At 37.3% G+C, this 15404-nt stretch overlaps 1 protein-coding gene across 3 annotated transcripts in view; it reads left to right on the forward strand.

The window, feature by feature from the left end:
- Positions 1 to 4309: 4309 nt before the first annotated feature.
- drd4b (dopamine receptor D4b) overlaps positions 4310 to 15404 on the forward strand; it is a 39701-nt gene continuing 28606 nt past the window's right edge. The window contains exons 1-4 of one of the 3 annotated variants that reach the window (XM_073906528.1): positions 4310 to 4667; positions 5475 to 5587; positions 6798 to 6840; positions 13628 to 14223. In XM_073906528.1, the coding sequence (XP_073762629.1) occupies positions 13851 to 14223 (373 nt within the window). In that variant the 5' untranslated portion in view covers positions 4310 to 4667; positions 5475 to 5587; positions 6798 to 6840; positions 13628 to 13850. 3 annotated transcript variants of the gene reach the window in all.

Consider the following 15404-nt stretch of genomic DNA (forward strand, 5'->3'; position numbering starts at 1 on the left):
ATAAGCAACACAATCTCACGGCAATTCGTAACTTTTTCATTTAGTGGCAAATTCGTATGAATTCGTACGATTTAATTCGTACAATTTAGTACGATTTGCTTATCCCCCAATGACGGTTGGGGTTAGAGGTGGGGTCAGGTGCCACGCCTCCTTTTTAAAATCGTACCATTTCGTACGACTGAACTCGACTGAACGACTGAATTAGCCACTAAACTGGCAAAACGTAAAATACTTGCGTTTTCTCGTGAGATCAGGCTGGTAATAAGGGTGGTGAATAAAGAAAAAACTCACCTTACAAAAATCACCTACAACTTCACTGAGCAATAGTCACAGCACAATAAAGAAAATCCCAGCCAGATTATTTTTGTGTTCCCTAGAAATAGAGATCTGCGCGAGACTAAATTTTTAATCCCGTTTCCGCTAGGTTTTAGTCCGAACCCAACCGCTCCCCTTTATATTTAGCGTTTGTTGTCCCGCTGCCTGACCCGCCCCTTTTTCCACCCGCTGCACCCGTTGCCGCTAACAAAACCAACAACCACCCAGTTGTACAGAATCCAGACAGCCTATATAACAAGCTGTCTGTAAAAACAAACAGACACACAGCACCAAGCAAGTGACACACAGACAGCATCACACTCTTTGCTATTCACACACACACATAGGCAGCACGAAGCTCTCTCTCTCATTCACACACATAGACAGCAACAAACAAGCTAAACACAGCATCACGCTCTCTCGTTCACACACATTGTTAGACCTCCCGCTCACGTTCAATTTATACCAAAGTAACCGACCGCTCCCGCGATTTATTCAGAAATTTATTCACGCGCCGCAAGAAATCGGTCAGGTCCAGACCTTAAAAAAAATAATTCTAACTTTAACTGTATATGTACACATATACACACACACTGTTCCAGCTATTCACCCAGACTATACATCCCATCATGTTTTGTGACCATTCAGACTGATAACCTGTTGCAGATATCGATCAAAACAATGATGTAGAGACAAACAACTGCAGATAATTCAAACTGATACACATACACACTATAAACACAGTCTATTCTCACTTACCATTGCTCAGTCATGTCCCTCTGTAGAGTGCATTACCAAGCAATTTCTTGTTTCGGGTTTGCTTTTGGGCAGGCTTCTGGATTATTGTTTGCTTACTGCCTGCCCCTGACCTTTGACTTCTCTATTGGATTACGCTTTGAATTACCCCATTTTTTAGCCGTTTGACCCTGCCTGTCTAACCATTCATTTGTTTAAACAAAAATGCATTTGGAGCTCCACCTCCGTTCTCTGCTCTCAAGGTTACAACTAATTGCAGTCATTTACATATGTCATTTTCCAGTGTATTCCCCATATAAGGACAAAAGCTTAAATTAACTAGTTTACCAACTAGTTATAATAAATAAACTAACTGTTGCTTGTAGCTCAGAATATTTTTGCAACTCTGTTCTATGCGACTTTTCTTGACCAGGACTCCGTGGTAGAAGAGATGTTGTATCTCAGTTGGACATTCCTGGATATATAATTAAATAAATGAATGAATAAATAGATTTTTTTTAAAAGTAGCTAGCTTTCTGGCAAAAATCTTCAAATACATTAAATATAGCTTTAATGTGGAAACATTTTTTACTGCTCACCTCTTATTTGCTCTTTTTTTTAAAGTAATTTACCTTAAACATATGTTTATCATATTATATAACCATAGTTTATCATATCAAAAATCGTCATAATGTTCCAGTCTGTTGCACTTCAAATGAAACATAAGCATTTGCCAAATGTTTGTTGTTTTGCGGATTGAGATAAACAGTTTTATATTCCACCTATTGCAACAACAAAACCTCAACCAGGCCTCCCTGGTTGTAAATTTCGCAATAATGCACAGTACAGTTAAATCATTACCAAGAACTGTGCATTTGTTATCCAGCACATTAAAATATGAGCATCTTTAAAAAAGAATTTTTTCAAAAGATTGATAAAATATAATTTAATTAATTTAAATATCATTTAAAATGCACTTTTCTTTATGGGACTTTTAAATGAACATTCTATTTATATAATGTCTATTAAATTGCATATAGACCTATATAATTAGATTTTTTCTGTAGCAAACAAAATAATATTTGAAGTATCATTTTGTCCATTCAGTTAATTCAGGACTGCTCAATCCTTTTCCTGAATATCTACTTTCCAGCAAAGTTCAACTCCAACCCTGAAACACACCTGAACCAATTAAACAGGCCCTGAACAGCACTTGATAATTACAGGCTTGTGTGTTTGATATGGGTTGCAACTGAAATCTACAGGAATGTAAATCTCCAAGGACAGGGTTGAGCACCCCTGAGTTAAATTCCCCAAATGTTTCTCCCTTGACTTATAATGGTTGCTTTCCATTTTTTATGATATTAAAGATGTTTAATTGAGGTTAAATGCCAAAACCTACAGAAAAAATCTAACATTTTTAATTATTTATTTGCCTATACTTTAAGTTAAATGCCAATAAGAAACAACTTTGAAGAATAATCCTACCCGTAGAAACATTCAGTAACTAAATGTGGCAACTATTCATGTTTCTTGCAAATAACTTAAATAAAATTTAATAAATGATAAACTCAATTACTGTATTGAACAAAAATCAGCCAATAAGTAAACAAATTTTTGTAAAAAAAAACAATAATAATAATAATAAATAAATAAAGTCTGTTGTCCTTCAAATTAAAGCATTTGCCGAATGTTTGTTAAATAAGCTGTTATCTTGTTATTTTGCTGTTTTTTTATGAGAAACTTTTAGGATGTTTTTTGGAGGTTAAATGACAAAACAACATTTTTAGTTATTTATTTGCTTATACTTTACGTGCCAATATAAAACAACTTTTGAGAATAAACCTACCTGGAGATAATAATAATACAGTATAATAATCATATTAATAATAATAATAATACAAATAGCTTTTATTCATGTGTCTTACAAATGAATTCAAATATAATATTATAAGCAATAAAAAAGTGTTTATACAATACACTCAATAACTGTATTGAGTAAAATCATCCAATAAGTAAATTAATTTGATAAGGAAAAATAAAAATAAAGTCTGTTGTGCTTTAAATGAAAACATTTGCTGAATGTTTGTTAGATAAGCTGTTATTTTGATGAGAACCTTTTAAGATGTTTATTGGAGGTTAAATGGCAAAACAACATTTTTAGTCATTTATTTGCTTATACTTTAAGTTATGTTTTAATAGAAAACAATGTTTGAAAATAAACCTACCTGGAGAAAAATTAAATTGACAAATATGACAATTTTGTTTGTGTGACTTACAAATAACTTTAATTAAATTATAACATCCTCGTGTTGGCGTGGGTTTCCTCAGTGTGCTCCGGTTTCCCCCACAGTCCAAAGACCAAGTCCAGGTGAATTGGGTTATAGCCAAATTGGCCGTATATGTGCAAATGAGTGTATGGGTGTTTCCCACTGATGGGTTGCAGCTTTAAGGGCATCCGCTGCGAAGAACATATACTGAATAAGTCGAGGGTTCATTCCGCTGTGGCGACCCCTGATTAATAAAGGGACTAAGCCGAAAAGAAAATGAAAGAATTAATTAAGAAAATATAATAAACAAAAAAGTGTTAAATCAAATCTGCAAATGTCAAAACCTTTGTCTAATGTTTGTTAAATAAGCTGTTATAGAAAACAACTTTTGAGAATAATCTGGACTCTGGAGAAATTATTCAGTGATGTAATATTACCATTATTAATGATTCAAATAACTTTTTTCATGTGTCTTACAAACAAATTAAATAAAAAAATAATATAATAAACGATAAAATGTGTGTTTATATAACACACACACGCTCAATAACTGCATTGAGTGAACCACCGTATAAGTAAATTAGTAAATCGACAAATAATATCTTAAACATCCACTAACAGATTAAAGATTGTAGTTGTAAACTTTGCAGGATGACAGTGTTCTGATTATGGTGTGTTTAAACCGCTATGCAAGCCATAATAAATGAAAGTCCTTATAGGCTACTGTAGTAGCGCCTCTGAGCAAGCGACTGACTGAGCGCGAGCGCGCGTCTCTCTCTCTCCAGTCTTCACTGTGATTACGCGCGTCTGGAGATACTGCTGTCTTTTTTACATCGAAAAGTTTCAAATTGACTGCAACTCCCATATCAAATTAAATGCAGCTCGCGACTTTTTCCTCGATTCCAGGACTGTATTATATGAGCAGAGACACAGCAGATGGATTGACCTCCAGCACTCAACGTGTCTATCTGGGTGGTGCTGCTGCTTGTTTAGATGGCTTGTCTTCTGCGTAACACAGGATGCGCAGAGATGGACCACAGTGGACAGGACAACATGAGATATTTATGAAAAGTTTCCCCGAAGAAGCTGTCCTCGCCCGGATCAAGAAGGACAATGTCTGCGAATATCTCCAGCACACTTCAGCCCGCGCTCTTCACTTACAATGTTCCCGCGCTCGTGTTTGGGATATTGCTTATCATTGTTATCATCTGTGGAAACGTGCTCGTGTGCCTTAGTGTTTACAAGGAAAAAGCCCTCAAGACGACGACAAACTATTTCATCGTGAGTTTGGCTGTGGCAGATTTGATGCTGGCAGTTCTGGTTTTACCCCTGTTTGTCTATGCTGAGGTAAGTGATTTTTGACAACAAATTATGTGTCTGAGAATTATAATAGGAATAGAATACGAATATAATTATTATACGAAGAAAAAAAATACCTCATAGTTTCGTGGTAATAGTATTTTGTTATTGTAAGTTCCCAGCAAGCATTTAAAAAAAAAAGATGTCTAATAGATGTCTAATAGACGTTTAAACATAGTCCTCTTGGCTAAAACAAGGCTAAATTTGGGCTGTCAGTAAAAATCTAATAGATGTCTAAGTATAGACCAAAACTAGACTAGTCATCAAATAAAGAGAAATGAATGACTTACACAATTAAAGTCTGTCAAATCTGTTTATTTGAGTTTTGAGCTATTCTTGGATGTCTATTAGATTTTTACAGCCCAAGTTCAGTCTTACTATAGCCAAGCTGTCTACGTTTAGATGTTTAATAGACGTCTATTAAACACAAAATTGTTTACTGGGTTGCTATTTTAGAGTCATATTTTATTAGCAGAAATAACTATTTAGAACCATCTTTATATTGTTGTCTCAATATAGGGTATTCCAGTGTATCCGTATTGGATTGTATAGGTTAGATAACTCTTTCCTTGAATATCTTTCTCAGGCTGTTTTAGGCCACTTATCTCATTATCCTCAGGTTGCCACCGCATTAAATCGGTCAAGTTGTTGCCTCGTTAGGCTCATTAGGTTAGTTTGACTCATTTAGAGAATCAAGGACAGTCTGAATATCTGTGTCTAATTTGGATACCTGTAACAAAACGAATTGAATTGTTAACAATATGCTAAATGCTAAGTAATAATCTGTCTTTGCAGTTCCAAGGGGGTGTTTGGTCCTTGAATGTGTCTGTCTGTGATGGACTGATGACCATGGATGTAATGCTGTGTACCGCGTCTATATTCAACCTGTGCGCAATCAGTGTGGACAGGTTTGTATTTCTTAGCATTGCTTTTCCTGAGGAAAGGGGAAATTTGCTTTGGGAGCGCTAAGGCTTTTTCTCAAGAAAGAATGCAAACTGTATAATCAGTTTTTAGCATATTAATTTGACCTAATGAGGGTTGCAGAAACAGGTCATGCTGGTTTTAAAGTTCATTATTATAGTGCACAAGGCTATATTCATGCAAATCAATGTTTCCGCAAATACAAAAGAGAGCATTCTTTGACTGTCTTTATTAAGAAAGTTGAAAAGAGCAATATACAAAAAAAAAACAATGTTATCAGCTGGTAGGCCATGACGCTAAAGTGGGTCATAGATCTGAGAAGATAGCAGAAACTAGAAAAATAACAATGCTAATTGCAAATTATTCATTCATTTATTTTCTTTTTGGCTTAGTCTCTTTATTAATAAGGGGTCGCCACAGTGAACCGATATGAACCGCCAACTTATCCAGCATAAGTTTTACACAGCGGATGCCCTGCCAGCCGCAACCCAACAGTGGGAAACTAATTGCAAATTATATGAATGCAATTAAACATGTAATTGTATATTGTGAAGAAGATCAGAATAACCTCTGTTATAATGTCAAAGGTAGTGTGCCTAATCTTGACACCAATTCATCGGTTGTGTAGTAGAAGGCAGATACTAAACATGGACTGCCTGTATGACATTCCCTCCTCAATTCCAAAACTATGAAAACATATAAAAAACAAAAAAACAAAAAAAAAAAAAAAACATGCAAGCTACTTATTTAATGGGTTCATTTGCAAAAAAAAAAAAAAAACATTTTGGTGGTGGAATTCAAAAGGGTTTTAGTACCATTACAGCTATAAAACCAACATGCAACTAAAAAACATTTTCCTATTCAGTCTTTAATTTAGAATAGTTAGAATTAATCATATTTAGAATCTATTTTTATATACTTCGTGAGTCCAAGCGATTGATTTAGTTCAAATTGCTGTTAAATAAATAATTCACCCAAAACTTGTCATCATTTACTTACCCTAAATTTTTTACTAAAGCTTATTGTGTTTTATCTCTTAAAGAAAAAATATATTTTAAAGTAAGTTTAAAACTAGTTGCCATAGACTTACATTTATTGTTTATTATTATAATCTTTATCATTATGTTTCCTTTCTAATAAAATCAGTGGCTATCACTTTTAAAAATCGTTTTGAATAATATCATTTGTGTTCAACAGAAAAAAGAGAATAAGAAAAAAACCTCATGAAGGTCACTTGAGGGTAAGTAAATGGTTAGTAAATTAACATTTTTGGCTGAATTTTTTCATAAAAGGTTATTAAAGAGCTCCTAATATACATTTAAAAAGGTCATATTTAGCTTTTAAGGTTCTAAAATAACAGGCTGATATGCATGCAAGGTCAAAAAACACTTTCATTGTCTTATAATATGCATTTATTTTTACCTAATTATCCCAGTGACTCCCATATGAAATGTCCAGTGATTCAATTGTTCCCAAACCCCTCCTTAGCGCAAAGCTAATCTGCGTTGATTGGACTGATGACAGCCTGTTGCCATTGATCGACAGCATTCAGCGTGAGACAGAGTAAAATACCCAGTAGGGTTGTGCCGATCGACGATAGTTGATCGCCAAAAACAACGGCAAGAGGTTAAACCTATGAAGATTTTAAAGACAATATTGAGCTCATTTCGCATGAATGTAGACCTATTACATGTTTTAATTGCATTATTAAATAAAATGAGTCCCGCAGGCGAGGATAACGGCATGAACCCGAAGTCACCATCAAATCCTGTCCCGCGCCGCACTGTGGCAGAGTCTTGTTTGAAATAATTTCAGTGTCAGCGCCTATTTAGCTGTAAGAGCTTGGTAATTTGCATTGGTTTGAATAATTATCCAAGATCAAACATCATGCAAATTCAGTAGGTTATTAAATAAGTGAAAAAATCAGCAGAAAGGGTATTAAATATCTTTAGATATGGTTAAATATAATAATCAAATATTATATAGCCTATACTGTACCAAAACGTAACACTGCCGCGCCCCCATGCGAAAGTATCATGAATCGGCGATCCCACAGGGGGACGATATGGGGATCTGAAAATTTCATATATCAAACCATCCCTTATGTGTGAGAGCCAATGACGGTAAAAAGGTGTGAGCCCAATGCAGAAGTGCATTAAAGCAATGCAGTTAACCCCCAGGGATCTGAGGATGTTTTGGGGCCGTGGAGAAGTTTTGACATGCACTGACATTTGTGTTGTTTTCGGTGTCTTAAACATATTATTGTGTGTGATAACACTGTAAACAGCACAAACTGGGCTAATAACACCTAAGCAACATGTTTTTATGTGTTGTTTTGTTTTTTTGAGAAAGAAAAATGTATGCGTGGTTTTAGTGAAAAACTAACATTTTGAAGTAACTGAAACAAGATTGTAAAACACATAGAGAACATTTGTTCCCCTTCGGATGGGGAACTTTAATGCTATTAGTGGATTTTAATCCACGTATGGGGATTTCGTTTCAGAAAGCCAATTGTCTGAAAGAGTATATAACGGGCCTATGAAATGTCAAATGAGTTGGCAGCGTAAGCTTGCGCACGTGTGCCTTATTGCAATTAACTCCGCATATAAGCACAGGGAAAGCAAGGAAACGCTATCTTTTTCACTTCAGAGACTGTTACAGCCTTCTGAGAGAGTCGATGAGGGTTCCTCCTGCTGATATCCAGCGATTTCGAGCGAACGAGTGCAGTCTCCTGGTCCAGAGTGTGTACATGCAGTGGCAGACAGTCGAGCTGGGTTTCTCCCTTGCCTGGCGTTCTTCAGGTCTCAACTTGTGCTGTTTACAGTGTTATCACACTTTAGCCATTAATATGTTTTTGAAGATACTGAAAACAACACAAATGTTAGTGCATGTCAAAACTTCTCCAGAGCCCCAAAACACCCTCAGACCCCAGAGGGTTAAAGTTGTTGCCGCGTTTCCTCTAGCTTGCAAATGTATTTAGTTGTGATTTGTTACTTGTAACCGCGTGTACTGTATGTTACACTCGTATGTTAGTAGGTTACTGTAGGTTAACTCACTATATTCTCATATTGCGTGCAAAGCCACCTTAAAAACGCGACGCATGCCGCTTTGTTTACAGACCTTCGAGGAGGAGGGTATGTGTGTGTGTGTGTGTGTGCGCGCGTGCGCTGTGTCCTCCTCCGAGGAGGGCAATGTGTGTGTGTGTGTGTGTGTGTGTGTGTGAAATGAGCAGAGTGTGACAAGCTAGGAGATCTCCTCACCAGTTTCTGGAGTTTTTGCTCAATAAAATAGTTAGTCGTCTGTATTTTCAAATCCATGGTCTGTATTTACAAGTCCATGGTTTGTATTTACATTCACCCAATGGCAGTTAAAATCCACACCTTACACTATTAAGCGTGTATGCACTGTGACTACTTTTATAATGTTGATTAGCTGCTGGGCATTTCACTCTGTCTTAGCTTCGCGTTAAGGAGGCGTTTGGGAACAAATGAATCACTAGACGATTCATATGGGAGTCGCTGGGATAATTAGGTAAAAATAAATGCAGATTATAAGGCCATGAAAGTGTTTTTTGACCTTGCATGCATATTAGACTGTTGTTGGAGACCCTTACAACCAAAATAAGACCCTATTTCATGTATAATATGGGCTCTTTAACTCTAATGAGATCAGACTGAGAAACTAGACATTGCATTGGTTTCATACTGATTACTTTATCAAAAAGTATTTGTTTTCAACATGCACTCGCTGTATTTAAAAGTAGACACTTCAAGCTTTTTATAGATATGTGTCTCATGTCTGTGTGTTTTGTTTCGAAGCGTTTCAGCCCATTTTACTGATACGTTTCTAAAAACAGTTCACAGAGAGAGAAAAGACAGAATGCCTACACTGTTTATTATCCTTATTTTGCAAAAAGCACACATGTTTGTTGTCATTGTGAGTGTACACAATAGACACCTAACAGATTCGATTGATGTATTGATCTCATCTGTACAATCAAAACTGAAAGTATAGTTTATTTCAGCGTTATGAGGTGAAAACTTGTCAGCATGCGTATACACAGTCTTAGACACCTGGGGGTTAAGCACCAGCATATTGCTTTATTCTTAACCATGACACACATTCAGTATTAATCCACACAGTGGCAAAAGCTGAACTATTTTGAACATTGACCGCTGCATGTGTGTAGGAACAGCTGATGGTGGCCATAGCAACGACAATCGGCAATGGAACGCGAGCTCACAAATGCATTTTAATCGTAAACAAAGCGGCACACGACACGTTTTCAAAATGGCATTAGTCGCGATATGAGAATATAAAGAGTTAACCAGATACAGTACAAGCGGTTACAAGTAACAAAACATAGTTTAATACATAATTTGCAGCCTAGCGAAAACAAGGAGGCAACCATTTTGATCGCACTTACTTACACTTGTGAAATGGAGAAAGAAACTGATCCATTATCCACTGATCCATGTACTGACACAGTCCCTTACATCAATAGTCTTTTCTGATCCTTCCTTTAACAAACGGCAGACAAATCCCCCGCTGTAAGCGTATAGATTCCAGAAGAACTCGTCAGGAAAAAAACGACAGAAACAGCACAAGGCTGGGCTATAATGCTGTGGTATTTTTGGAAAAATAAACCTCAACCACTGACTCTTTATAGTTTCATCTTTGGGTAGAGAAGAAAACACTAACTTTCCCCTCACACTTTCAGTAATATCAGCATCTTCGTCACTTGATTCAACTGGGATCTGCTGAAGTGTTTTTGGGCTGTGCCGCAGGTTTCAATATTCCCAGGTTTGTTTTGTATCCACATCATCCATTTGGGCTTATGTTTTGTATCCACATCACGTCCAAAATGGCTAAAGACTCATTATCAAGATGATTCGTTTGAAGCACTATGAGTCGACTCTTTTATAATTGATTCAATAGCTTTAAACACTGTGCACTTTCAGATTTAAGCCTTAGCTGGATATTTCACTTCACTTACAGCTGTGTGACACACTACTGTACATGGAAGGTCATTTTCAAAAACCCATAACAAGGGCTGTTTAATAAAAACCTCAATGGCAATAATGCACTAAATGTTACATGCTATTTCTAAATTCACACTGAGACTTTCATTTATCTTCAGAACACAAATTAAGAAATTTTAGATGAAGATTTTAGATAAGATTAATGCAAAAAAAGGTTTATCTTATTTAGAATGTTTGTCTTCTAGTCCAAATATTCACATTTCAAAGCAAAAACAATATTATTTTACTTAGCCCAAAGGTAGATAATTAAGCTTGTTTGATTCTTAAATTTGACTTATTTCTTCTTAACTTGAAAACAAAACAATATTTTTACTTGATCTAGAAACTTTGATATTTGGATTAGAAATGAGACAAAGCAAAGTAAGAAAAGTTTTTTTGCATTGTAATTATTAAATTTCTGTACCCAAATTCTGCTAGAATCCCCAGAAAGCCATCAAATAGTGCTATTTAAACTGTATTCCTATCACAATATTTATCACCGGAAAATAACATCCTTCATAGACAGCAACGGTTATGAGACATTTAATATCCAGAAAAGGAGCCAAAACAAAACATTCCATGTGACTTCAGTGGTTCAGCTGTAAACACACGAAGCTCCAAGAACACTTCACCAAAACACTGGAAAAAGGATTTAGTTTGGCTATGTCTTCTGGATGTTTGTTAACTACAGGAAATATAACTCTTGCATCTGCTTGCGCTGCTGACTAATGGTAATATGTTAAACTGCCAGTAGTAAACACACCCTAACCTGATGCTGGAGAGAAGACATACAGTAGGTAAACAAAGTCATGTACAGTTTTTTTTGCAGAGGAATCACTTAAGTTCTATGAAATTTTTTGACAATGTTCTTGATTCGTGTACTATTTTGTTTGGTCCATGTTGCTATCATCCTTTTCAGTTGTCTTAATGTTCTTGTTCGCTGCAAATCCAATGCCAAATGCAATCAACATAGGCTCATTCTGAAAACTAAGCCCTAAATACATTTCTGGAGGACGTGAATTATGCAGCCAGAGGAACGTATGGCTGCATTTCATCTTTAAAACGAACACAATAAGGTGGTATGATGCAGTTCCCTTTCACGCTTACCTCTGTGCGGACGGCTTTTCTGCTGTTACTAGTTTATCGCTGTTGAAGAATTTAAGACAGAAAGGAGTTTTGGTAAAATGCTTGGCAGTCTGTGCTTTTTAAAACACTATCGGTTGGGGTTAGGGAAGGAGAAGGGTGGGGTAATTCAGTCAGTCAGTGAACAGTGGTGGATTTACGTGAGAAGAGCAGGCATGAATGGCTCTCGCGAGAGAAATTTGAGTTCTCAAAAAGCATACACAGCATTCTCTAGTGGATTTGTGAAAACAAAAACTGCAAATGAACCTAGCTCTTGGAATGTATTTACCGCTTTCCAGAAATGTATATAGGGTTATGTAATCAGAATGAGCTTGGGTTGAATGCAATATTCAAACTTACATTATTTTCAAGAGTTCACACTTAGCTGATGGTTGATCATAAAGCGTATTTGGCATGCTGTCACTGGAGGAGCTCAGAAGATCCTCGAGCCCAGGGCTCCCTCCCGTTTGAAGTGCGAGAGGAGAGTTTGAGCTCAGGTATGTCTCGGGAACTCACCTGTGTGTGAACGTGCCGAGATAGTTCTATCTAAGATATATGCTGCTATTTTGGAGTAGTCAATTTACTTATGGTGTATGTCTTTAGACGGTGGCAGGAACTGGAAAACCTAGGGGAAACCCACGCAAACACAGGAAGAACATGAATACTCTGCACAGAAACGCTGACCTGCCTGGTGAGAGGCTGAAACAGCAGTGTTCTTGCTGTGAGGCAACAGTGCTAACCACTGGGCCACCGTGCCGCCCTATCGGAGAAGGGGAGGAGTAGGGGTGAAAGGGGGATTTCTTAAGACGAAGATGACTGTAGTGGAAAACTCTGGTTAAATATGGTGCAATAAACAGAGCTGATGCGGTACCAGCCGTGTTCAATCATAAGCACTTGGTCCTCTCGAAACGAGTTTATAAATAAACTATGCTTAATTGCCTGCACTAAGGAACGGTTCAAATAGAATGTTTTTTTCTTTCCAATGCTCTATTTTTAAATAGTTTTTCATTGTAAACACATGCTTAATAGATGCTTGTGATCATTACACTCAAGCCTCACGTCTTTTGAAGCAATCATTGCAAGTTTCTGTTTACAGGTGCTCTGCTGCTGTGCCCAGATACCTTGAAGGTTTTGCTGTTCTTTTTCTTTTTATCAAACTATTACCGAACCCTTGTGTCTCACAGTTTTAGAAGACCCATTTGGTGTGAATGAGCCCTAAAGGCTGATTTATACAACTGCACGGTCATGGGCACAGGCACGTGCGGCCCCATACCCCTCGCCATAGCTGACGCCAACACTGATCTCTTAAAAAATTTAACCACACCTCGCAACAACATTTAACGCAAGCTCTATGATTGGTAGCTGTGTCGAGTGTGGGCGGTGCTGAGAGCTATGAGCCCGATGGAATTAGTGTTTACAAGTGTTGAGTCCCATGTAGGAGCTCCAGATGTTTTGTGTTTACCTTATGGTTAAAGTTGTTGCACGTCTGCTGGTTCCCACCTCTGAATGAATGAGTTTTAGCTACTTGTACATTAAAATAGCGCTCAAAAAAGAAAAAAAAAAAAAACACCCGTTAAGAAACTCGACTCAGAGGAACATAAAAACTACTACTAACTAGTGTTCTAGAAGTGTTATTGCAGAGCAATACAAACAGTATGCAGAAATATAAATACAAAACTACACGCAAGGAAGGCACCATCACACTGATCTCTCGGCACAGAGATATAAAGCAGCCTTAAGAGTGCAATAACAACTAGTTCATTTTAAACTAACCAAAGTTGCCAAGTATGAACTATTGTTTCTGTTGTGATCATAGTACTTCAAGTAAAAAGTCTTGACTTTTTAAATCCATGTAGTAAAGTCTAATTTGTGTTTTGTTAACAGGTTTATAGCCGTGTCCATCCCGCTGAACTACAACAGAAAACATGTTGACTATCGGCAAATTATCTTACTGTCTGCAACCTGGCTGTTGGCGCTTGCCGTAGCATCTCCTGTCATCTTCGGAATAAACAATGTTCCCCAAAGAGACCCCAGTGAATGCAAACTCGAGGACAACAATTATGTGGTGTATTCATCCGTCTGCTCCTTTTTTATCCCGTGCCCCATTATGCTCATGCTGTACTTTGGGATGTTCCATGGTTTGCGCAAGTGGGAAGAAACACGCAAAGCCAAACTGAGGAACAGTATCCAGGCCTGCCGGAGTTTACAGCACGCTGCGGTGGCTGCTGCTCTCCCGCCATTAGGGGCTTTGCCTGCATCTCTGCCCCGGGTCATTGAGAGGGATTTGGCCCAGTCTAGTCTTGAAGAACTTGACGACTTCACTCAGCCCGTTTGCCCCTTCCCACCAGAGTATAAGAACAGCACGATACAAACTGTGGCCTACTCTGACATTCAATATGGCCAAAAAACCCAGAGAAAGAAGAGGGCGAAGATCAATGGAAGGGAGAGAAAAGCCATGAGGGTTTTACCTGTTGTTGTGGGTAAGTGCTGAGACAGATTCAAAAAGTATTGCCTGTATGTTTGGTGGTGGAAGTTTGTTTGTTGTAGTCAAGTTGGAGTTAAAAGTAAGGTAACGCTTCATTTTGTAATTCTGTAATTTCAATTAGAGGTCAACGTCCAGTCACTAGAGTATTAGTAGAGTGTCTGCATATGGTCTGTTTACTTGGACTGTAAGGAACTTTGCAAGTACTCATCAACCTAGGGCACAGGTGTTCCTGGAGGGCCACAGCTCTGTACAGTTTAGTTCCTATCTTAATTAAACACAGCTGATCAAACTAATTGGCTCCTTCAGTTTAGTTTGCAATCTACAGGTAAGTGTGTTGAAGCAGGGTTGGAACCAATCTGTGCAGACCTGTGGCCCTCAAGGAACTGAATTTGACACTTGTGACCTATAGGGGGTGTTCATATGTATCATCTTTTTAACAAGAGAAGGTTGACAAAGGTCCCTTTTTGTTTTGAAAAAGCTGGCAGCATTTTGGACACAAATAACAGAAAGGGCATCTTGTTGCTATAACAACAGATACAAAAGTAGCCTTGTGCAGAAATGTTGAGAAAGAGGAAGTTGCCACTTGCGCTGGTTTTTGAAGTTAATAGGGAGGAGAATGGTAGTTCACAATCACAATGATATTTGTGGGTTCCTGACATTACAAGAGGAAGGAAATTGTATGGTGCTTTTAACAATTTAAGAGCTCCTGTTGAAAGACACAGCCTATTTTAGAACTCCTTGTGCTCTGAAATAAGTCTACCGACCAGCACCATCTCCATTTTGACTTCAGATGTTGTTATGGAAAAGACAGGCCTCGCTATTCGTTTGTCATTGGTCAGCTGTCAAGAATGGAAGTTGGCTTTCAACATTTTGAACAGAAAAGTTTAAAAGACTTCTAGATATTATAAGTAAATATGAAGTTAAAACTACTTCAAGGGGGTTTCAATTGACTACCATGGCATCTTAATAATCAAAACCTGACACGTCATGAATATGAGGAGGATTTATGCATGCCGACTGTTATTAAGTGTCATTCATTTAGTTATGTCATTTGAAAATGACATTTTTTATGTCTTTAATATTACAACTTGACAAACAAGTATATTAGAACCCGCCTTTGTTTTTGTTATGACAACTTGACATTATCAAGACAACATGACTTGTCAAAAATTGCAA

This window comes from Danio rerio, chromosome 7, assembly GCF_049306965.1.
Source record: "Danio rerio strain Tuebingen ecotype United States chromosome 7, GRCz12tu, whole genome shotgun sequence".
Taxonomy (NCBI): domain Eukaryota; kingdom Metazoa; phylum Chordata; class Actinopteri; order Cypriniformes; family Danionidae; genus Danio; species Danio rerio.